This window comes from Poecilia mexicana, unplaced genomic scaffold (assembly GCF_051168715.1).
Source record: "Poecilia mexicana isolate PSO_F unplaced genomic scaffold, ASM5116871v1 scaffold_20, whole genome shotgun sequence".
NCBI classification, from domain to species: domain Eukaryota; kingdom Metazoa; phylum Chordata; class Actinopteri; order Cyprinodontiformes; family Poeciliidae; genus Poecilia; species Poecilia mexicana.
Genome location: NW_028263389.1, coordinates 5,157,297 through 5,179,016, shown reverse-complemented (window position 1 = coordinate 5,179,016; position 21,720 = coordinate 5,157,297). Strand labels below are relative to the sequence as shown.

General features: G+C 42.5%; 1 protein-coding gene across 1 annotated transcript in view; it reads left to right on the top strand.

Annotated features, from left to right (window-relative positions):
• Positions 1-21,720, top strand: part of prkdc (protein kinase, DNA-activated, catalytic subunit) — a 37,438-nt gene that overhangs the window by 8,677 nt on the left and 7,041 nt on the right. The window contains exons 24-72 of the mRNA XM_014981410.2: positions 1,007-1,170; positions 1,255-1,407; positions 1,494-1,601; positions 1,681-1,907; positions 2,028-2,122; positions 2,568-2,670; positions 2,746-2,879; positions 2,979-3,209; positions 3,282-3,508; positions 3,591-3,799; positions 4,339-4,471; positions 4,844-5,002; positions 5,150-5,353; positions 5,551-5,739; positions 5,828-5,932; positions 6,027-6,194; positions 6,509-6,636; positions 7,379-7,586; positions 7,677-7,855; positions 7,943-8,111; positions 8,696-8,761; positions 8,844-8,907; positions 9,038-9,186; positions 10,047-10,187; positions 10,318-10,437; positions 10,650-10,793; positions 11,142-11,293; positions 11,695-11,826; positions 11,954-12,065; positions 12,165-12,289; positions 12,384-12,533; positions 13,147-13,320; positions 14,049-14,147; positions 14,237-14,447; positions 14,534-14,708; positions 14,790-14,993; positions 15,624-15,739; positions 15,829-15,960; positions 16,040-16,219; positions 16,300-16,508; positions 17,451-17,589; positions 17,733-17,921; positions 18,419-18,643; positions 18,893-19,001; positions 19,475-19,577; positions 19,659-19,821; positions 19,905-20,079; positions 21,010-21,203; positions 21,319-21,502. Coding sequence (XP_014836896.2) covers positions 1,007-1,170; positions 1,255-1,407; positions 1,494-1,601; positions 1,681-1,907; positions 2,028-2,122; positions 2,568-2,670; positions 2,746-2,879; positions 2,979-3,209; positions 3,282-3,508; positions 3,591-3,799; positions 4,339-4,471; positions 4,844-5,002; positions 5,150-5,353; positions 5,551-5,739; positions 5,828-5,932; positions 6,027-6,194; positions 6,509-6,636; positions 7,379-7,586; positions 7,677-7,855; positions 7,943-8,111; positions 8,696-8,761; positions 8,844-8,907; positions 9,038-9,186; positions 10,047-10,187; positions 10,318-10,437; positions 10,650-10,793; positions 11,142-11,293; positions 11,695-11,826; positions 11,954-12,065; positions 12,165-12,289; positions 12,384-12,533; positions 13,147-13,320; positions 14,049-14,147; positions 14,237-14,447; positions 14,534-14,708; positions 14,790-14,993; positions 15,624-15,739; positions 15,829-15,960; positions 16,040-16,219; positions 16,300-16,508; positions 17,451-17,589; positions 17,733-17,921; positions 18,419-18,643; positions 18,893-19,001; positions 19,475-19,577; positions 19,659-19,821; positions 19,905-20,079; positions 21,010-21,203; positions 21,319-21,502 — 7,629 coding nt within the window. The remainder of the gene's footprint in view (positions 1-1,006; positions 1,171-1,254; positions 1,408-1,493; positions 1,602-1,680; positions 1,908-2,027; positions 2,123-2,567; positions 2,671-2,745; positions 2,880-2,978; positions 3,210-3,281; positions 3,509-3,590; positions 3,800-4,338; positions 4,472-4,843; positions 5,003-5,149; positions 5,354-5,550; positions 5,740-5,827; positions 5,933-6,026; positions 6,195-6,508; positions 6,637-7,378; positions 7,587-7,676; positions 7,856-7,942; positions 8,112-8,695; positions 8,762-8,843; positions 8,908-9,037; positions 9,187-10,046; positions 10,188-10,317; positions 10,438-10,649; positions 10,794-11,141; positions 11,294-11,694; positions 11,827-11,953; positions 12,066-12,164; positions 12,290-12,383; positions 12,534-13,146; positions 13,321-14,048; positions 14,148-14,236; positions 14,448-14,533; positions 14,709-14,789; positions 14,994-15,623; positions 15,740-15,828; positions 15,961-16,039; positions 16,220-16,299; positions 16,509-17,450; positions 17,590-17,732; positions 17,922-18,418; positions 18,644-18,892; positions 19,002-19,474; positions 19,578-19,658; positions 19,822-19,904; positions 20,080-21,009; positions 21,204-21,318; positions 21,503-21,720) is intronic.

The following is a 21,720-nucleotide window of genomic DNA, read 5'->3' as shown; positions in this document are numbered from 1 at the left end:
CAATATTGAGCCACAACAGGTCTAGCATCTACGGTAAGCAGCCGCCGACTTCATTTTCGCCTGTAGAAGAAGAAGCGCACAGTGCATGCTGGGATAGTTGTCAGAACGCTGGTTTGTTAATAAAGTTTGACTGACCTATCTACCTACCGACCATCTAGAATCAGGTCGTCTGCAGGTCATTTAGCACCACGTTCTCCACGAACATGCTGTGCGCGAACGGAGAATGGTGACTATCGTCCGCCCACGCCCCAGCCCAGTTGAGGAAGGCTCTCCCCGCCTACCAGAGTCGGACTGTTTTGTTGACACTCCGTTTAGTGGAGCTCCATCTAGTGGATGCATAACGTAACTCCAGCCTCTATTGTAATGTCTATTTTATGCGCCTTATAATGCGGTGCGCCTTATATGTGAAAAAAGTTTTAAAATAGGCCATTCATTGAAGGTGCGCCTTATAATCCAGTGCGCCTTATAGTGCGGAAAATACGGAGGGAGCGAATTGCATAATTATGCCATTTTTAATATATTGCTTGAAAGTGGTCTCAAAATAATGATATTATCGTTTACTGCAATAATTACTGGGGCAATTTTATGTCCAGCAAAATGTATTGTGACAGGCCTACAAAAATAATTTTTTTTTATGATAAATCATAAATAATTCAATAAATTCCCTCTTCCACCCACCAAAAACGTCTTCACAGTTTGTAGCTTTTGCAGGTTCCCTATTTAAAGACTAACGGATTGAGAAATAATGTTGAATAATGTTCATAAGAATACACCAAAAGGAGCAACACTTAAGTCTGGAGAAGGTTGAAGTTTTATAAAAAGTGTTGAATCTTTGTTTTCAGAAAAGCACACATTTCCTGCTGGAAGGATGGACTTTTTTCTTTATTTGTTTGTCTGTTTACAGTTTTTTAGTGTTATGTAATGGGCCGTTGCAATTAAAGATTTATTCAGTTTTAGGTGCCACTAAATGTGAAGGATGCTGTATTTTCCTCGTTTTGGCTTGCAGTGGTCTCATCGGAAGAAATGATGAAGAAATTCGTTGCCTGGGATTCGGAGAAAAGACTCAGCTTTGCCGTGCCATTCTCCGACATGAAGCCCGTGATCTACCTGGATCCCTTTCTGCCGCGCATCAGCGAACTGGCTCTGTCCACAAGCGACAGACAGACCAAAGTGCGCCTTCACTCACCAGATAGACGACGCTCCAAATGCTTTCAGAGAAACAGATCTTCACCGACATCTCATTTGCCTTTCCAGGTGGCAGCCTGCGAGCTGCTCCACAGCTTGGTGGTCTACATGGTTGGGAAGAGCGCTCAGATGGTGGAAGGGGAGAACAGACTTCCTCCTATGTACAAGTTGCACAAAAAGCTGTTTCCTGTGTTGCTCCGTCTGGCCTGCGACGTAGACCAGGTACATGTTTTCATGGGGAAACAAATGTAGTCGTGTACATGTTGAATTTAATCGTTTTGATTTAGAGTTTCTGATCTGTTCTGCAGGTAACCAGGCAACTCTTTGAACCGCTGGTCATGCAGCTGATTCACTGGTTCACCAACAACAAGAAGTTCGAGAGCCAAGACACGGTGGCCGTTCTGGAGGCCATTTTGGTGAGTGACGCGTTGGGGATTTTGAAGTTTTTCCTCCAGCTGGTTTTATGTGCAGCGTCCTAACCGAGCTCACGTTTAGGACGGCGTGATTGACCCGACCGACAGCACCCTCAGAGACTTCTGCGGGCGATGCATCGAAGAGTTCGTCAAGTGGTCGATCAAACAGACCACGCCCAAGCAGCAGGAGAAGAGCCCCGCCAACATGAAGTCCCTGTTTAAGCGCATTTACAGCCTGGCTCTCCACCCCAACGGGTTTAAAAGACTGGGCGCCGCCCTGGCTTTCAACAGCATCTACAGACAGTTCAGGTATGACCCCAGGTTCTGCTAAGGGTTTCAGTTTTATTGCTTTTTTGATCCAGTTATCTAAAAAAAAAACCAGAAACTAGCATTATGTCTGATATTAAGTGTTTTTTTTTTTACCTTCAGAGAAGAAAACTCTTTGGTGGAGCAGTTCGTCTTCGAAGTTCTCGTCATTTTTGTTGAAAGTCTGGCTCTGGCACACTCGGATGAGCGATCCATGGGTATATTTCAGTACATCTTCTCCATATATGCAGTACCAAAAATAGCTCCACCCCTCAAACTCTGTGATGGCAAACCTAAAAAAGGTGTCTCAAGTCTTCTGTAGTCTCAAAAGGGGTTTTCCTCAAAGATTTCCTTGAATTTAACTACATCCACCTTCCCATTAACAATGACTAACATCCTTGTAAATAGTAAATAGACTAAAATGTTGAGATTTCACATGACTTTCTTTCGACACTGGCTAAAAATGACTAGTCTTTATCGAGATATATGAACATACCAAAGAAATATTTAATCTATGGTTATCAAAGGTCCGTCACATGGGAAACGTGGTCTCTGGAACAATTTTTAAAGAACAGTGAATTGAGATCACTTAAACGTTGGCATAAAATCCACATAAAAAGAAAATGATTATAGAAAGAGAAGATCTATAATCTTTATCTCCAGGTACTGTGCCGCAGTGCTGCAATGCCATCAACCATCTGAAGAGAATAATCAAACACAAAGCCCCCAGTCTCAATCAGCACAATGCAAAGAGACGCATCCCAAGGTGGGTAGTCTGTGTGCGCACCACTTCGACAAAGGTAAAGTGTTAGAGTTGAACTACATCGTGTGCCTCTCTCAGGGGGTTCCCGCCTGACGAGAAGCTGTGCCTGTCAGATCTGGTCTTGTGGCTGCTGGAGCAGTGCGGCCGACCGCAGACGGAGTGTCGCCACAAATGCATGGAGCTCCTCTATGAGTTTATTCCCCTCCTCCCAGGTGAGAACGGGAGACTTGGAACTGTTCATGCGGTAAATTTCTGAAACAAACAAACAAAAAAAAAACCTCATCTGACTTTAAGTGGGTTGTGTGAATCAGGAAAGAAATCTCCGCCCCAGTGGTTGGAAGGCATGCTAAAGGATCGTGGCATCGACTTCCTGATCTCCCGGTTTGAGGGTTGGGGCCTCCTCTCCCAGCCGACGCTCCGGGACCTCACCAGCCCCTTCAGCGTCCGAGCCACCCTGCAGTGGATGGACCTACTACTCGCCGTCCTCGACTGCTACAACACCTTCATCGGCTTGCACATCATCAAGCCTCAGCACATTCTCAGTAGGTTGTGTTTGTGTGATTATGGTATGAGAACTTAATCAGTTTAGTTGATATTTTCATGATACTCCAAAGGCTCAAAAGACAAATCTAGCTTCCTGAAAGCCACACACTTCTTCTTGACGGAGCTCGCGAGTCGCGGACTGGCGGCCGCAGAGAGCTGTTTCTGTCTCGGCGAGAGGATGTCTCACTTCAGCCCGAGAGAGGTGGACCAGTACAACTACAGCAAGTGCACCATCACCGTCCGCCTGCTGGAGTTTGCCTCCATGATTCTCGTCAAAGGAGACCAAGAGTTCTGGAAGGTACCGCTTGCTTAGTCACCAGGTTGGATTGTCGAGTTCATTCTGGAAGTTCTAAATGAGACGTTTGTCACGTTGTTCGCAGCTGCTGGAACAGGAAGTGTTCTGCTCAGTGTTTTTCGAATTGACCGCAGCGGTGGTGTGCGAGCCATCCGCTGTGGGGTTCAACATGGCCGACGTGGAGGTGATGAGGAACTTGCCAGAGGTGTGCGTGCCGTTGCTGAAGGCTCTGATGGCTTCACCTTACGGCGGCTGCCTCGAGAGCAGCTTGCGGACAAAAATCTCCCGTAAAAGGTTTCCACCACTGCAATGAAATGCTGCGATTGTTGAGAAGATCAAAAGTAGGGGTGCACCGATAAGTCTGACCAGATTTTTGTAATTTTGAAAGGTCGGCAATCTCCCAAAATCTTATTAAGCCGATCTTATCTACCTCCGCAAGGGACCTTTAGCAACTTTTCAGATAAGAAAAATTGGTATCGGCCAACGTCTGGATCGCTAGTAAGTCTTAAATTTGAGTTTTTGAAACCTGCAGAAACCTCAAATGGACAAAGTAAAAATCCTTATATTAACCCAGATTTTCAAAATTTTGGGAGAACGCAATCGGCTGATACTTAGAAAACTAAGTTTGGTTACCAATAGTCACTCCATTGTTTCCTAATTAGCGAGTTTGTTGCTATATTTAGTGACTTCTTCTCAGACAAAAAAAAACAACAAAAAACTAAATAAATAATTGTGATTGGCCAGAAAACTGCAATCGGTGCACTCCAAATCGGAAACATGTTGGATTCCTTTTAATCAATAAAACTTTTTGTTTCCCCTTGTTGTCGCCACAGTGTGGAGAAGCTGTGTGAAGTAGACCTGTACCACTCTGGGCCTCTCAGCCACCATGAGAAAATGGAAATGGTCCTTTCTTCCTGTAAGCAGATTCACAAAGCTGGCCTCCTCAGCTCCATCCTACACCACCAGGTAAGAACCGGCTCTTCTCCACTGAAGATACGGAAAGATGTATTTTTCTTGTTTTATTAAGAAATCTATATTTTCTTTAAAAAACCAAATGTAATTTTCAATTTAATTTTTTTTTCATTAATTTCTGTCATTTGTAAAAACAAAAAAGAAAAAGCATAAAATACTGGCTTTTATTTCAACCATTCCTTCTAAGGTGAGTTGACCTGAATTTAAAGTCAGGGGGGAAAAAAGGAGCTGTGTTAATTTTCCAAAAAATTAGATCTTCAAAAGCAGAAAATGTGATTAATCGATTAAATCAATTTATCATCCAGCAAAATTTGTTTTCGCGACAGGCCTAGAAATGACCCTGGATCCTGCGTGTTTCTCTTGAAGGATTCGGCGTACGGCAGCTCTCTTGGCCACAAACTCCTGATGACGGTGTATAAAGGCATAGCGCCGGGCGGAGACAGGAAGGCGCTTCCATCCTTGGACGTCAACACCAGGAGACTGGCGGACGGACTGCTGCAGCTCGCCTTTTCTATAAGCCAACAGGTTGGTTGCTCAAAGCCGACACTGAAAAAAATGGGGCAATGTTGGGTTACAGCAACGCCAGTTTGTTTGACCACAAGACTACTAAAAAATTAAACTCTACACCTCCCTGTTCAAATGAATGATTTGAGCTCTTGTGGTTTTCTGCAGAGTGAGCAGCTGATGGAGTTGCTGTTGAACACCATCATGCTGTCTGTGCCAATATCAGGCGGTCACAGCCACAACTTCCTCAGCTTCTCCCATGGCGAGTACTTCTACAGCCTCTTCCAGGCCACCATCAACACAGAGCTGCTGAGAAATCTGGAAACCGCCGTGCCACGCCTCATGAAGGCCTCCTCAGAGAATCCCAGCATGGTAGTACATGTTTGATTCAGGGGGCTGGCTTTGAGCTTGGGGTTCCTGCGAAATCTTTGGTTAGACAGGAAGTACTCTGGGACACAAGAGTGCAGGCAAAGATTTGTTGTTTTTGCTTGTTTGTTTCTTGTGCCATCCGTACGTCAGCTGCTGCCGTCCCTGTTGTTGTAGAGTGATGGGCTCTCTGTGTCCTTCAGGTCAGCGTGCTGCTGAACGGCATGCTGGACCACAGCTTCAGAGAGCGCTCTGTTAGGAAAACCCAGGGCCAGAAGCTGGTGGAAGAGGTTCTGAGGCGGTGGATGAGTCTGCAGTCCTGGTGGGACGGGCCATCGTCCACTTCAGAGAGTAAAACTGCCATTCTCCTCCTGCTCTCCAAGCTGCTGCAGGTGGAAGGAAAACAGCAAATAGTCCAGAATGAAGAGGCCAACTTGTTCAACTTTGGCCTAACGTCGATCTTCTTCTTCTCCGATTTAGATCGACTCCTCCGTTTGCTCGGACGTCGACCACAAAGCGTTCCAGCAGGTGTTTTCCACTTTCACTCTCCTGCTGGTCGACATGAATCTGCCTCTGAATCTCAAGGTAACGCACGTTTGCCTTGTCTTTTTCGCCCGGCGAGGTTATTAAAGCCCACGGACACGGGAGTTTGATCGTTGAAATCTTCTCGCCTCTTCAGAGTCAGGCCCTGTTGGTGTTGCCGTTTTTCACAACACTCAAAGACGAGCCGCTAGCTGGGCTGCAGAGAGCTCTGGACGCCGTGGTCGCCTCCCACTTCCCCATGCAGTCCGACGAGTTCACCAAGGGCTCGCTGCACCGCAACAACTACATGGACTGTATCCGGAAGGTGACGTTACAGCTTGGAGAAAAACTACAGAAGCTTTAAAAAAATGTCATTTTTGTAACTTATTCTTGACCATGCACGACTTGATGCATAGTTTCTCATATTTTCCCTTCAAATATTTCTCTCTCATCCAAAGACAATCATATAAAAAAAAACAGGGTTTCTACTTTTCTACTTTTCTGGCATGAGGCTCACAAACCTTTTTTTTTTTTTTTACTTTACAAAGTACGACTGTAATTATGAATGCAAGTGTGATTTCAGTGTGCTGAAACGCAAAAGAAGGGGGGAAATAAAAAAGGTAAACATCCATGTTTTAGTTGCTGGATGCCCTGGAGCTTTCCCAGAGTCCTCTCCTGCTCCGACTGATGGCTGGAGTTCTGTGTCGGGACGGGAAGCACATCATGGAGGAGCAGTTTCAGACGTGTTTCCAAAGAATCGCAAAGAGGTAAGTAAGAGTTAATGCGGGGGGAGAAACTGTGGATCACTAGGTGGCTGGATTATACAGAAATGATACAGGATTCCTATGCAAAATAACACTGTGGGAAAAAAAATATTATTTTCAAGCCGTATTTAAAGTTTGAAAATATTTTTTTTGTCTTCCTTTCTACCAACATTTATTCTTTCCTTCCCTTTAGGTGTTGAATTCATATGCAGGTTTCTTCTAAGAGTTGTTATACATGCTAATGTACCTGCTGTCTTTCGCTGTTCATTTTCCACTTTCTTTAATTTCTTTCTATTGTCCTTTATTGTGTCTTTTTTTTTTTTTTTTTACTTTTTTCCATATTTTGGTCCTTGTCTTCTCTTTCTTCCTTCCTCCATTCATTATGTCATTTCTTCCTATCTCCCTTCCTAGTGTCCTTACTTCCTCCCTTCTTCCCTAACTTCGTTTTTTCCATCCTTTCTGCCCTTCTTTCCTCCTTGCTTCATTCACTTTTTCTGTCCCTTCTTTACTTACTTCCTTTCTCTCCTTTCTTGTACCTTTCCTTTTTCTTTTTTTGTGTCTGTGTCCTACATCCCTTCAGTTTAACATCCGACCAGAGCCGTCCACAGTAATCTATTGCGTTTTATGAGGCAGAAATTGGTGTAAAGGGCCAGAAACTCCAAAAGTTTGACTCTTGAGCGTGGAGGGGTCTAAACAAAAACATCCGAACCACTTCTGATCCCAGCCTTTGTCCATGTGTTGCCAGGGCGAGCAGCGAGCGGCAGCTGCAGCTGCTCGGCGCGGCGTACGAGGTGATCCAGCAGGGCGACGTTCCGGTGAGCTCCATGCTGCAGGGCCTGACGGAGCGGGTCCTGCTGCCTATGGCCTCCCACTGCGGCACCAAGGCCCTGAGCGACTTCTTTGTGACGAACGTCTTCGACATAATCGCCTTCCTGCAAAGCCGTTTCACAAAGGTGCCGCCTATTAAAAATCCGGTTACCTAGATAAAGATCATCAGTCGGGGCAGGTCGGTGTGTCTAAACGTGCGCGCTTGTTTATTCAAGTCTAGCGAAGCCACTTTCGAGATCCAGCTGCTGAGGAAAAACGGCTGCTACAAGATGATGGAGCTCCTGTACTCCCGCCTTCCCAAAGACGAAGTCTATTCGAAGGAGTCGCGCATCAACCAGGCCTACTGCCGCTTGGAGAAGACCGAGGGGAACGAGTTGTCCAAAACCTTGATCAAGTACCGCTAAAAAGTTCTTTCAGCGTTGTTCTTTTTTTTTTTTCCATGAAAGAATCCTTAGACATGTTCGACTCGTGCAAACCGCAGGTCGTGTTTCGAAGCCTTCACGGAGAACATGGCCGGTGAGACGCAGCTGCTGGAGCTCAGGAGAGGCTACCACTGCGCCGCATACAACTGCGCCATGGCTGTCATCAGCTGCAGCTTCAGCGAGCCCAAGTTCTACCAGGGCTTCCTGTTCAGCGAGAAACCAGAGAAGGTGCTCCAACATAACCCTGCGTCCAATTCAGAGATACTTTATTGATCCCACAGGATGGAAAAAAAAAATCCGGAACGGGTCTTAGAAAATCATGAGAAACCCACAATAGAGCTGCAGTATGTGACTTTTATAAGAAATGCTTTTTTTACTTACCTATTAGTTGAGGTTGGTCATGTTTGTGACGGTGATAGTGATGTAGTGAAGGATTGTGGGTAGTTTAACTGGATCACAGAAGCAATGATGAAGTCAGCGGTGTGCTGTTTTTTTTTTGTTTTTTTTTTCCCTAAGGTGTCAAAAGGATAGTGAGAAAATATACATATGTATAAAATATCGGTAAATATTGGTTATCGCCAATAGCAGCAATATTTATATCACATATTAATATTGGTCCATATTTCATGTCAGTGCATCCATGTTTATAGGTTTTAACATCTATTTAAATTGTGTTTATGGTTAAAATTATATAATTTAAAAAAATGTGACCCACCATTTTATTTTATTTTATTTTTAATTTTTTTCGGATAAACAAGTATAATTGTGATTACAAAAGAAACTTTCTCAACCTTTTTTTTTTTACCCCCCAGAATCAGTTCATTCTTGAAAACATCATCGACGTCCAGCGCACCTACAACTTTCCCATTGAAATCGAGGTTTGCCATTTTGGAAACGATTGGACCTGTACTCTCGGTTTCACATGCGGGTTTATGTAATGTCGTTTTCGTCTTGCTCTAGGTCCCACTTGAGAGGAAGAAGAAATATTTCATGATTCGAAAAGAAGTCAGTGATGAGACAGGAGGTGGGACTCGAGCTCATCAGTGTTTCTGAACTTTTGTCGCTTCTACATACGATTTTATTTACGTTCCCCCCTCCATGAACTACATTAACCAATTCTTGCCTGGTTAATGTTGCCGTTCTGGTTTCCACAGAAGCGCCGGTGTATCTTTCCTCCCAGTCCTACATGGCCGACAGCAGCCTGAGTGAGGAGATGAGCCAGTTTGATTTCTCCACGGGCGTCCAAAGCTTCTCCTTCAGCTCCCAGAATCCACAGGGACACAAACGCACCGCGGTGAAAAAGGTTTGGCGATTTATTTATTTTTATACCTTATTTTCTGCTCCCAGTAACGCGTTAAAAAAATAAAACTATTTGCAAAGTCGATGCAATCTGCCAGTTTGAATGATTTTATGAATTTGCGTGGTTTAATAACTATGATCAGTTGGAGTGTGTGTTTTTATTGCACTGAATTAACTGGTTTTATTTAATTTTTTTTCTTTTTTTTTTTTTTGAAATGACATTTATATAGTGAATTGGCACTATATAAATAAACTGAACTGAATCGATTAAAATATTTCATTAAAAGTCCATTATGTTGTTTAGTTCCGGTCCAGTCAGGCCTGCCACAATAAGCAATTTAAGCAATAAATCAATTGATCGCCTCATAAATTAAAATAAGTTTGATAATGTGTATTTGAACAACAGTCCTTAAAGAAACACTCCTCTTTAATATTGTTTAAAAGCCGCCATTTTGAAAAACACTGCAAACATTGAGCACTCAGTACAAAATGATCAGTTTGCCCTTTTTTTCTAACATTCCTAACTAACTTTTACCTGATTAAATATTAGTTTGCCATTTTAATTGCAAAGATTTTATCATTTTTGTTTTTTATTTTGAATATTTAAAATGTTTTCCAATTCCACTATTAAACATTATTTAGAAATTCAAGGTTTTTTTGGGGGGTTTTTTTTTGAGTGGGTATACTTGCATTAATATTCCATTATTATTATTATAAGTTGAAAATGGTCTCAAAATTTATTGCAAAAATTTCTGGAACAATTTACCATCCAGCAAAATTTGTTGTCGTGACGGGTCTTGGTCTGGTTTTAGGTTTTCAATGTGTGAGACCGCTGAGCTGCAGTGGTTTGTGTTTCCTGTGCAGGAACCTGAGGACAGAAGTCCCGCCCCGGATGGGATGGTGGATCTGGAAATGGACGAGTTAAACCAGCATGAATGCATGACCACCATGACGGCTTTGATACAACACATGGAGAGGAGCAACATAACACCTAAGATCGAACAGGTCGGCTGCGTTTCACCCAAATCTGTGACTTTGCATCAAAATATCACATGGATTCCCTTTAACAAAGCAAAATCGCTGTAAGAACACGCAGAGAACTTTGTGTTTGTTGCGTCGGCTCCGTTTGAAACAGGGAACGGCGCCCGATGAGCTTCCGCCGTGGATGAAGTTTCTGCACGGCAAACTGGCAAACCCAGCAACGCCTCTGAACATCCGACTCTTCGTCTCAAAGCTGGTCATCAACACAGAGGAGGTGAATGACACGCAGTAGTCACACCTTCACATTTTATTACGCCTCAACCTCTAACTTTAATTCTGTGTAGCACTGTAAATCCTGATAGATTGCTTTAAAAAGTTTGTAGTTGCAACGCAGCAACCTGTGGAAAAACATTCAGGTGGCGTAAGCTCTTTAGCATTTTACCGCAGCACTCCCTCCTTTACGCATGATTATTCGTTATCTTGCAGGTCTTCCGGCCGTACGCCAAGCACTGGCTCGGGCCGCTGCTGCAGCTGGTCGTGTCTGGAAGCAACGGAGGAGCGGGGATCCATTTCATGGTGGTGGATGTCGTGGTCACGGTTCTGTCCTGGACCAGTCTGGTCACACCAAAGGTTAGAGAAACACCTGAGGTTCAAAAGATCAGAAGTTGAGGATTTTAAAATTTATAGCACTGAAAAAAACTATGTAGAATGAGGTTATCGAAACGCTTTAAAGCGGTTTGACTGTGAAGTTGACACACTGGTCAAAAAAATGTTAGATTGTGTTTCATTAACAAGAAATGGTCAACTTTTTAAATTCATTGATAGTAAAAGCAATGTAATTATAGATAAACAACATAAAACACGCTTGTTTTACAAAACAAACAAATAAATGATAAATGTAGTAATGGCAGTCGGAGTCAAGATGTCACCATCTCTGTCAGTTTTAGTCAGTCACCTCACTAACGACGTCCATTCCAGGGAAACCCAAGAGATGAAGTCCTCGCCAATCGGCTGCTAGAGTTTCTGATGAAGCACAGCTTCCACCCGAAACGGGCCGTTTTCCGCCACAACCTGGAGATCATCCGCACTTTGGTAGAGTGCTGGAAAAACTGCCTGCATGTGCCTTACAGGTGACACACCGAGCACGCTTTGCATGTCACAGGCTGCATTAGTCATATGTTTTAATATGAGGGGCAGCATTATGTATTTTCCAGGCACATGGTGCAATTTTATATCATAATCAAGGTACCATGTTAACTTCAGTTAAAATGCTATATATATATATATATATATATATATATATATATATATATATCAAATATGAGTAAAAAAAAAGCTTGACTTTGTATCTTAACCCTTTAAAATCAGGCCTCTGTCTCTTTAAAAACTCCTGCTTTTATTTGTCAAGTAAAAGCTGACAAATACAAGAAATAACAGAAATTTGGATATTCAACAACGTTTGTAAAATGACTGGATTTCTCATCTATATTCAATAATTGGAAAAAAAATTCTTTATTCTTCCCCTCACTAGCCTAATATATGATCGCTTTTGCGGCACCGACCCAAACAGCAAAGACAACTCTGTGGGACTCCAGCTGCTGGGAATCATCCTGGCCAACAACCTGCCAGCCTACGACGCTTCGTGCGGAATTGAATACGAGAGGTGAGATACCTGCTAATAAAAAATGCGTCCCCATTTAAGTTGTGTTTATGTATGGTGTTAAATTCACATCATGTGGCGCTTTGACCTATTAGATCTCTCTTTTCTCCTTTGTGCTTTGCATGTTCAGGTACATCCAGTCGCTCGGCAACAACCTGTCCTTTACCAGATATAAAGATGTCTACTCGGCTGCGGCGGAAATTATCGGCCTCGTTCTGAAGAGCATGACGGAAACGGGAGATGTAATGACTTTATCTCCTTTTGCCTAATTATATGTTCCTTTGAATTAGTAGAATATTTATACTAATGCTTTTTTTTATTATTATTTGCTCATATAAAAGCAACAGCAAGAACTTTTCAAACTTGCTGCAGCCAAGATAACAGATCTGAAGAAAAAAGATCTAGATGACAAGTTCATCATCTGCTTGAATAAAGTGACCAAACACTTCCCGCCATTTATGGATCGGTGGGTGAATAAATGAACAGCTTTGACTCTTTTGGGTTTTTTTTCTTTACATCAAGATAACCACAGCCACATATACATTGTTTTTTACTTCCAGGTTCGTCAATCATGTGTTTTACCTGCTGCCGAAGCTGCACGGCATCTTAAAGACTCTCTGTCTGGAGTGCGTGCTCAGCCGAGCCGATGTGATCCCGGACATCTTTCTGCAGCTGAAGAGCTCAGGTTTCATCCAGATGATGAGCCACAGGTGGGTCCCACACACCTGGAAGATGTCGCAGGAAGGCATCATTCACCTCTTCCTGAAAGTGTAAACTAGATTGTGATTAGTTTCTAAACCACAACAAAGATGGGGTTGATTGAACTTGTGTTGAACTGAAGTTCAGATTTTTCACTAAATAGTGATGAAGTTAGCCTTAAAATGTCTTAAATAAATTTATTTAAATGCAAGTTGGCTTTACATACTTTAATCACAGGTCTTAAATTTTGTGACTCAAGACATTGGAGGCTACTGGTCACTGATAACATACCCTTGCTAGCTAGCTTTGTGGCTATAATCCTGCATTCTGTGGAGATATCGGTTTTACATCCCATTCTTAATGGTCTTAAAAGGTCTTAAAAAGTCTTAATTTGAGTTGGTGAAACCTGCAGAAACCCTGAAATACCAGAAAATCTGTTTTCAAAATAACATACAATTGCTCCAACAATAGTTATTTTGTTCTCTTTCTCAGCTGGGCTAGAAATAATGAATTGTAGTGCACCAAAACATTTGAAACATCTAGGATTATCTTTTGAATCTTTCTGGGATTTGTCATTTAGTTTGTCAAACTTGCAGCTGCTGGACTTATTTTTGCCTCTTTCAGGGACGAAGCGAGACAGAAGGTGTGTCTGGATATCATACACAAGATAATTGCCCTCCTGACTCCGGTGGAACTGCAGGAGCTGCTGGGAGCTGTGACGACGTTCGTCTCTCACCCCTCACCTGTTTGCAAAGAGAGGATGTACGAGATCCTCATGTGGATCCAGGACAACTATGGGTCAGTCTTCGAATGCGCAATGTGTCAAGGTGGATCAAAGTAGGGTTCAGGACAGGTCTTAAAAAGTCTTTTTTTTTTTTTTACCAGATTTTTATTCAAGTTCTTAAATTTCATTTTGTCAAGTCTTCTTTTTCTTTTTTTTCCTAGTGTAGCAACAGGGGTTACATCAGTCTGAGTTAACCATGTGTGTGCTCTCCTCCAGCAAACACTGAAAAACACTCATGTTACGGTTACCCTTGAAACTGAGATTGGTGCTAAAGGAGATTAGCTCAGACTTATATGGAATCAATTTGTATGTAAACATGTAATAGTGTCGTGTCAGGAAGTTTACTTGGGTTAAAAAGATTACTGTTGATTGTTTTAAAACTGAGGTCATTTAATATTTTTCAAATTAATTTAATTAATAAAATTGAATCTTATTTGATAACTAAATTGATAAAAATAAAAGGTTTCTTTGTTAAATTTCCAATTTGAATGTCTCTGATCATGTGCCATGTTGGTCTTAAAAATGTGCCATTTAATTAACAATTGCCTTAAAAAGTCTTTAAAAGGTCTGAAATTTGACTTTCTGAAACCTGCGAGAACCCTGTCACAGTCACTCTGCACCGCTCTCGCTTTTTGGCAGCTCTGGTTAAAATGTGTGAAAAGTCTTGAAACTTTTTCAAATTTAAACTTAAAATTTTGAGTCGTCTTGTTGTTTGTTGCTTTGTGTTCATTTTTGCCCGTAGTGACGAAGAAAGCATGAAAGATAAAACGTCGCTGGAGGTTTTGGATGCAGCTAAAGAAGCTTTACTTCAAGGACTCTCAGAGGAAAATCAAGGCCTTCAGTGAGTAGCCACCAGTTCAAAACTTGGCCAAACGAGACATCGTCGCTACTCGATTTGTCGAATGATTGGACGGTCTGCCTCGTTCCCAGGCTTTACGTCCGTAACTTCTGGAGCCAGGAGAAGCGCCTCCCCTCTGCCACCCTGGAGCGGATGCTGACGGTGCTGCGTTCGCTATATTCCTGCCAGATAGAGCGCTGCTTCCTGAGCCTGGCCACCAACCTGCTGCTGGAGATGACCAGCCAGAGCCCCGACTTCACGCGGAACATGTTTGAGTATCCTCTGTCAGAGTGCACCTTCCAGGTCCTTCCACATTTACCCTACTTTTTTTCATGCAGAGCATCCAAATAGAGCTTGTAATCATGTTTTTATTCATCTTTTGTCTGCAGGATTACGTCATTGATTCAAATTGGCGCTTCAGGAGCACAGTAATGACACCCATGTTTGTTGAGACCCAAAGCTCTCAGGGCCCGGAGAGCGCAGGGGCCTCCCAGTCCGGATCCATGAAGGGGAAACTCAGAGCGACACAGACTTCTTTAGAGTTTAGCCAAACCCAAACACCAGGTACTACTGGCAACCCATATGTTTGGCAAACAACAAGAAGTAATATTAAATTCAACATTTTTTTATTTTTGTCCTCCATAGGTCGCCGTATGGCCTATAACTGGCTAACTGGGAGCAGCGTGGACACGCTGGCAGACTACTCGGCTAGCGCAGAGTCTCTGTCTTCGCTGCTTGTGTTTGATAAGAAATCGGAGCGTCAGGCAGCGGCGAGACGACCGGTGGGAGAGGGCTTTGGCCTGAGGCGGCTGACGGCGTCCACAGACGAGGTGGACAGTCGCACCAGAGGTTGGCTTTCAAGGAACCGCATCCAAATCTTTACGCATGTAGATCAAACAAATGTTGGAAGAGGTTAAAAAATGAGAAAAATAGGAGTAATGATCAAATTTAAAACTTGTTAAACACTGTTAAAATCTGTTCTTGTTAAAATAAACCTTTTCAGATATTTTCAGAATTTATATTTATATTTCTAGATCACTTTTTAAAATTGCAAATGCAAAAGTTGTGCTGTTAGGATGGATAGATGGAAAACAAATATTTTTTCTACTACTTTTAAAACTGAATACAAAGAAAGTTTTGGTTTATAATGATAATACATTTAATTTATAATCCTTTTACATCTTGAGATATCTACAAATAAAACAGAAAAAACAAGCTATTTTTATCAATTGTAATTGTTTTTTTTTGTATCCTTTTGTCATTTATTTTAGATTTTATTCTAAAATAAACCTTTCAATTCAAAAATCAGATGTTTTCCATCCATCCATCTTCACACAGTTCAACTTTTGCATCTATGCTTAAAAAAAATGGTCTAAAATTCAATTCTGAAATCACGTGAAAATGTTTATAATTTTGACGAGAACATTTCCCAGAAACCCCGAACGCGCCGCAATGTTTTCACCCCTTGTTGTCCGGCAGCTGAAAACGAGCAACGGAGCAACATTCTGAGGCTGCGGCGCAGATTCCTGAAGGACCAGGAGAAAGTCAGCTTGGGTTTTGCACAGAAGGAGATTCAACAACAGAGACAGAAGAAGGTCAGACCGAGATCCAGGCTGCCGACGGTCAAACCAGTATATGTCTGTGCTTATTATTTGCGTTAATGCCGGCTGGATTTCTCCCGCAGGAAGAAAAAGCTGACCAGAGGCTGCGGAAAGAAGCGCAGGTGACTCTGTATAGGAGCTACCGAGTGGGTGACTTCCCGGATATCCAGATCCCGTACAGCAGCCTCATCGCTCCCCTTCAAGCTTTAGCTCAGGCAAGGCTGTTTCTGCAGTAGAAGATCTGGTAAAATATTATCTCGCTTTTGACGACGAATATTTTTGCCCGTCCCTCAGAGAGACCCGATCTTAGCCAAGCAACTCTTCAGCTCCCTCTTTGCCGGCATCCTCCAAGAAATGGATAAAACGCACACTCCGCAGGAAAGGGGAAGAATCAAGGAGGAACTGCAATGCAACATGAACACGTTCCTGAATAAGAGCACGCTCTGCTTCCCACCATTCATAGCATGCGTGCAGGTGAGAATGTAACAATTGGAAACAGTCTGGGGGGAAAAAAACTTTTTTGTACTGGGTACTGATGAGAAGTTGTGTTTTAGGACATGTGCTACCAGCAGAGGGAGCTGCAGCAGCTGGATCCGGCCGCTGTCAGCTCCACCTGCCTGGTGAGTCTCCAGCAGCCATCGGGCATCCTGCTGCTGGAGGAGGGTCTGCTCCACGCCGCCGAGCCGGAGGAGCGCCCGGCCAAACGGGCACGAGGACGACGAGAAGTCCCGCCAGACACCAAGAAATGGATCCACCTGGCCAGGTGAGTGCAGAGGCAACAGGTTTTCAGGCTGTCAGGCATCCTTAAAAAGTCTTACAAGTAAGGCCTTAAAATGTTTTAAATTCATTAGAAAATCTATAAGTTCGCCTTGAATATGTTGATCACAGGTCTTAAATTTGGTCATGGCAGAACTGACTATTAAATCTTATATATTTTATTACAGATACAAAAGTTTGAGTCTTCATGAGATTCTGTGAGGCTACCGCGAACTAGCTGCTAATAAACCCTGCTAGCTAGCTTTTTGAGTCTATCATGGGTAAGGGGAAATTTATCGCCAGTTCGCTGGACCACATTTCTCTCCGCCACTGACTCACTTCTGTGGCCAATGGCGACATATGCGGTGCCTTTGTGATTTCTGTGCAAAAAAGCTAGGCGATATGTAAAATGGGCAGTTTTCTTTTGTATATTCCTGATATCAAATTTAATTCAGAATAGTCTTAAAAAGTTTTAATATTTGAATTGGTGAAATCCAGAAACCCTGGATTTAAAAGGCCCCAAATGGATGAATAAAAAAGTAGTTAAATTTTTTTATTTATATTTCTAAATGCATAAAAAAGAATAATTACCTATAGACAAAGTTGTAAAATATTTTTTTTTTTTTTTTTTCAAAGTAAAAGTTGGTTTATAAGGGCCCACTGGTAAATTGGCCCAGATTTTCAAAATGTTGGCCGATCATGATTGGATGACACTTAACCACAATAGTAACTCCACTGTTGTCAACTTAGTGAGTTTGTTGCAATTTCTAACCCTAACCCTTTTCACACAAGAAAATATTTTTTCACAGAATCTGAATTTTTTAAAGATCAGTGATTGGCCATAAAAATGAAATTGGTTCCACTCTTGGTATTCAGTCTGGACTGCCCTTTGAAAAATTAATCTCAAACAGTCTTTGGTTTGGCTAATGTTGGTTGTTCTTTTTTGCAGACTTTACAGGGACCTGGAGGACTACGATGTTGTGCGCGGCATCTTCGGTGGGAAAGTCGGCACAAAGTCGATCACTTGTTCCGCCCTCCAAGCTGAAGCCAACACGGACTTTGCAGAAGCCGTGAAACTTTACAATGAGGTACAGCAACCTCTTATGGCGGTACTGCTGCTGAAATCCTGCAGTATTTTTAAGAAAATGGATCACGGCTCAAAAAAAAAAAAAAAAAAAGCTCAACCCAGACAGCGATTGATTGTTTTTGTGTGAACCAAACATCCTGGCAGGCGCTGAACACAGAGGACTGGCCGGATGGAGAACCCACCGAATCCGAGAAGGATTTCTGGGAAATTGCAGCTATGGAGGCGTATAACCAGCTGACAGAGTGGAAGTCTCTTCAGTACTGCTCCACTGTGTACATTGATGAAAACTCGCCACCCAACCTGGAGAGGATGTGGTCAGACCCTCTCTACCAGGTAGCAAAAAGTTACTTTTTGACACGTTTTTGAGCATAAAACCATTATTTATGTTTTAGGCCACACAAAACTATCAAGGAATATTATGTTATATTCATCAATAATTGAAAATGTTTCTGTCACGCCCAAATTTTTGGGGCATGGAGGCAAATTTTATGCTGTAGTTTGAGTATTTTTAGATTTATTCTTTCACGTTTCTAATTAATAAAAATATATATATATTTCATTAGTTTCTAACCACACTTTTATGTTTACAAGTAGGTTTAGTAGGTTTGTAATTCACTTTTCACTTTTTAGCATTTTTGTCTTATTCTCTAAATCAAACTTTTGGGGAGTTCCTCAAGGCCGTGTTTTCAGTCCCATACTGTTCTCACTTTCCGTGACTCAAGCAAAAAATAATTTAGATTGTATCAAGAGCTTCTGTGAGTGTTGATTTTCAAGACTTTACATGGGTCCTCAATTGGATTTAGGTAGTAAGGATATTTGTTTTCTGTCAGGACATGTACCTGCAGCACATGATTCGCAGCATGCTGAAGCAGCTGCAGCTGGGCGAGAGCGACCAAACGCTGCTCAGCTTCATCGACAAAGCCATGAGGGTGGAGGAGCGCAAGAAGCTGCTGGAGAGTCACCACAGCCAGGAGCTCAGCCTGCTCTACATCCTGCAGGACGACTACGACCGCGCCAAGTACTACACCAACCACGCCATGCAGCTCTTCATGGAGGTTTGTGCCAAGCCTTCCTTTGGATAGAACAGACCGGTCAACCGGTAGGTACCGGTCAAGAAGTTTGCAAACATTCATCAGAGGAAATGGAATACTTTTGGGCTTTTGGATTGGGTATGAGTCAACATTTGGTTTTCAAAATAAAAGACCGGGTTCATGAGATTGGTGGATTTTATCCAATTAATCTAGGGTAAAAAGTATCCTGCAAAGAGATTCCTAAGTTTTACACCGACTGTTTGCCTCGTGCAGAGTTACTCCAGCGTAGATACTCTCCTGACCCAAAGCCGACTGGCCGTCCTGCAGCCGGTGCAGGCACTGACAGAGATCCAGGACTTCCTGCTCTTCATCAAAGGAGAAGGTGAGATCCGGCTGTTTGGAGATCTCAAAACCGTTAACTTTTCCGTCTTACTTTCGTATCTAACCTTTTATTTTACCAGGTAGGTTAATTGAGAGCAAATTGTCATTTTCAACAGCGTGTTCAGAAAATGTCAAACATAATGCAACTTAAAGTTGGCAGATTATTTCATTTATGGCATGTCTACCATGCTTTTCCCATTTTTAAAAATGAAATAGTCTGCAAGAGGAACTAGTACTTTTTCATCAATATTAAGTTATCGATTTAAAACAAGCTCCTGTATCTTCCTGACAAGTTACTCGTAAGTTAGTTTTGTCTTTTTTGAATTGACCAAGTTATTGTGTTTTTGCAGTGGAAAATGTTGCGAATCATAATTGAAATTTAAAAAAATATATAGAATTAATTTTTCCAAATTTTTTTCTGGAACTCTTCAACACATTTTAACCTTGTTTTCTCTTTTAACCTGACACTATTAGTGTCTGTGGACTCTCTTAAGAGCCTCATCAAGTCTTGGACTGATCGGTATCCCGACACCAAAGTGGATCCAGTGGTCGTGTGGGACGACATCATCACATCTCGGTAAGGATGGGACTGAAAATCAGCTGTGAAAACTGACTACAAATCTCACTTTTTTTTTTTCTTTTTTCTTTTTTTTCTCAGGTGTTTCTTTTTGGACAAGATTAGGGAAAAGCTGAAGGGCGCGGCTCCCAGCGACAGCATGGAGGTGGACGAGGCACAAGACGCGGCGCGCAACGTCGAGATGATCGTGAACGACTGCAAGTTCACCATGAAGCTGCACATGGCGGACAGTGCCTGTCAGCAGGTAGGGAAGCATTGGAGGGATTTTTTTTTTTTTTTAAGCCATTACATCCTGTCAAACTCATCTAGAGCTTCAAACCTTTTCAGAAAAACTTCCCAGTCACCACCAAGCTGCTGAAGGAACTTCACAAGGAAGCCAAAAGCAACAGAGGCTGGCTGCTGCGCTGGGTGCACAGCTTCAGCAGCTACAACCACAAGCGCAGCCAGTCGCAGGGGCCTGTAGAGCAGATCGGTGCCATGCTGAAGACCATCCCCCTCCTCGGTAATAACAGGCTGTCTGCACACCTTTCAAAAGGTGTGCAGACACCTTTTGAAAGGTGTCTGCCTTTCAAAAGGCAGACACCTTTTCAGCCTTAATCTAAAGGCTGAAAAGCCTTTAGATTAAGGCTTTTCAGATTTAAAGCCTTAATCTAAAATTAAGGCTTTAAAATGACTTAAATTCTTGTTTTGTTTGTTTGTTTTTAAAGGTAAGTTGGCCTTAAATATGTCAATCACAAGTCTTAAATTTTGTAGTGGCAGGACTATTTAATCTTGTATATTCTATATATAAAAATACAATACATATTACTTTATGTATTCTTTTTGGACTTTTCTGTCAGGCAAACATTTTTGTCTGTACTTGTACTACTTGTAACTAGCTGCTAGTATAGCCACTTTATTAACAGCTAATATAGCAGTAGCTACTGCTATATTAGCAGGAACACTTGGTTCTGGTTCTTGAAATGGAGGCAGGAGGAAAAACTAGCTAGTTAGCTAGCAAAAAAACGAGTTCGACAGCTAGCATGCTAGCTAATTTTTCTCCTCTCTCCTATTTAGGAACCAGAACCAATTGTTCCTGGTTATATAGCTTCTAATATTCATTTACTAGCTAGCAAGGCTATATTAGCCAGGTAGTTACAGTTAGACTCAAACTTTTTTGCTTCTATCATGGTTTAAGTGCAAAAACCCTTGCTAGCTAGCTAGATAGATTTTTTTTCTACCACTGGTATGTGTAAGTTGTACCACCAATTGACTGGACAACGTTAATTTTTGCCTTTGGATCATTTTTTTCATTCATTCTTGGCACTACGGGGGTTAAGGCTGTTTCAGATAGAAACCATGAATAAGAACTTCTCTCTCCGTGACATATTTAGAATTTTTTCATTTTTGCATATTTGAGTGAGACTTCGTGTAATCTCCTCTTCCTGTCCAGAGGATCTCGAGACGGACTGTCAGAGCGCCACATCTAAAGTGTTCAGACGCCAGAAGATTCTCCAGGGCACGTCATTCCACATCCTCGCCTCAGCGGTGGGCAGAAGTCCATCCGTCCTGGGAACGCTCGCCGCAGAGAAACAAGAGAGCGTTGTCCAGCTTTCAGGAGTTGCAAAGCCCAGTGCAAACCCAAAGGTCCTCTTCTACTCTTTGGTCTTTCTGCAGCCTAAAAACAACTCCCCACTTTTCATAACACAGTGAAATGTTTCACGTTTCCTTGTCTGATCCTGGAAAACCGTTTTCTCTGCAGGAAGTGGAGGTGGGATTGCAGCAGCACACCCTGAAGCTGCTGTGTGAGGCGAGCAGAAAGGCCGATGAGGAGCTCCAGTCCTTCGATCACGACTTTGTGAAGACCAGCAGCGTCTCGGAGACGTACATGGCTTTGGCCAACTTCTGCGACAAGCTGCTTCGAGAAGAGGAGCAGAACGGCACCGGTGACTGATGCCGCACGTTTACACCGCCTTGGGAAAGCGTTTCCCCATTGTTTTTGTTTTTTTCAGATTCCATTTTTGAATCATTATCTTCCCACCTCATAATAACTTATACTGAACTTTGCCGTTGTGGAGACGTTTCATCGTTACAAACACGTGTAGAAAAACGCTAAACAATTCAATTACTTAAGTCGTTTAGATTCTTCCTCTCTTCTAGATGA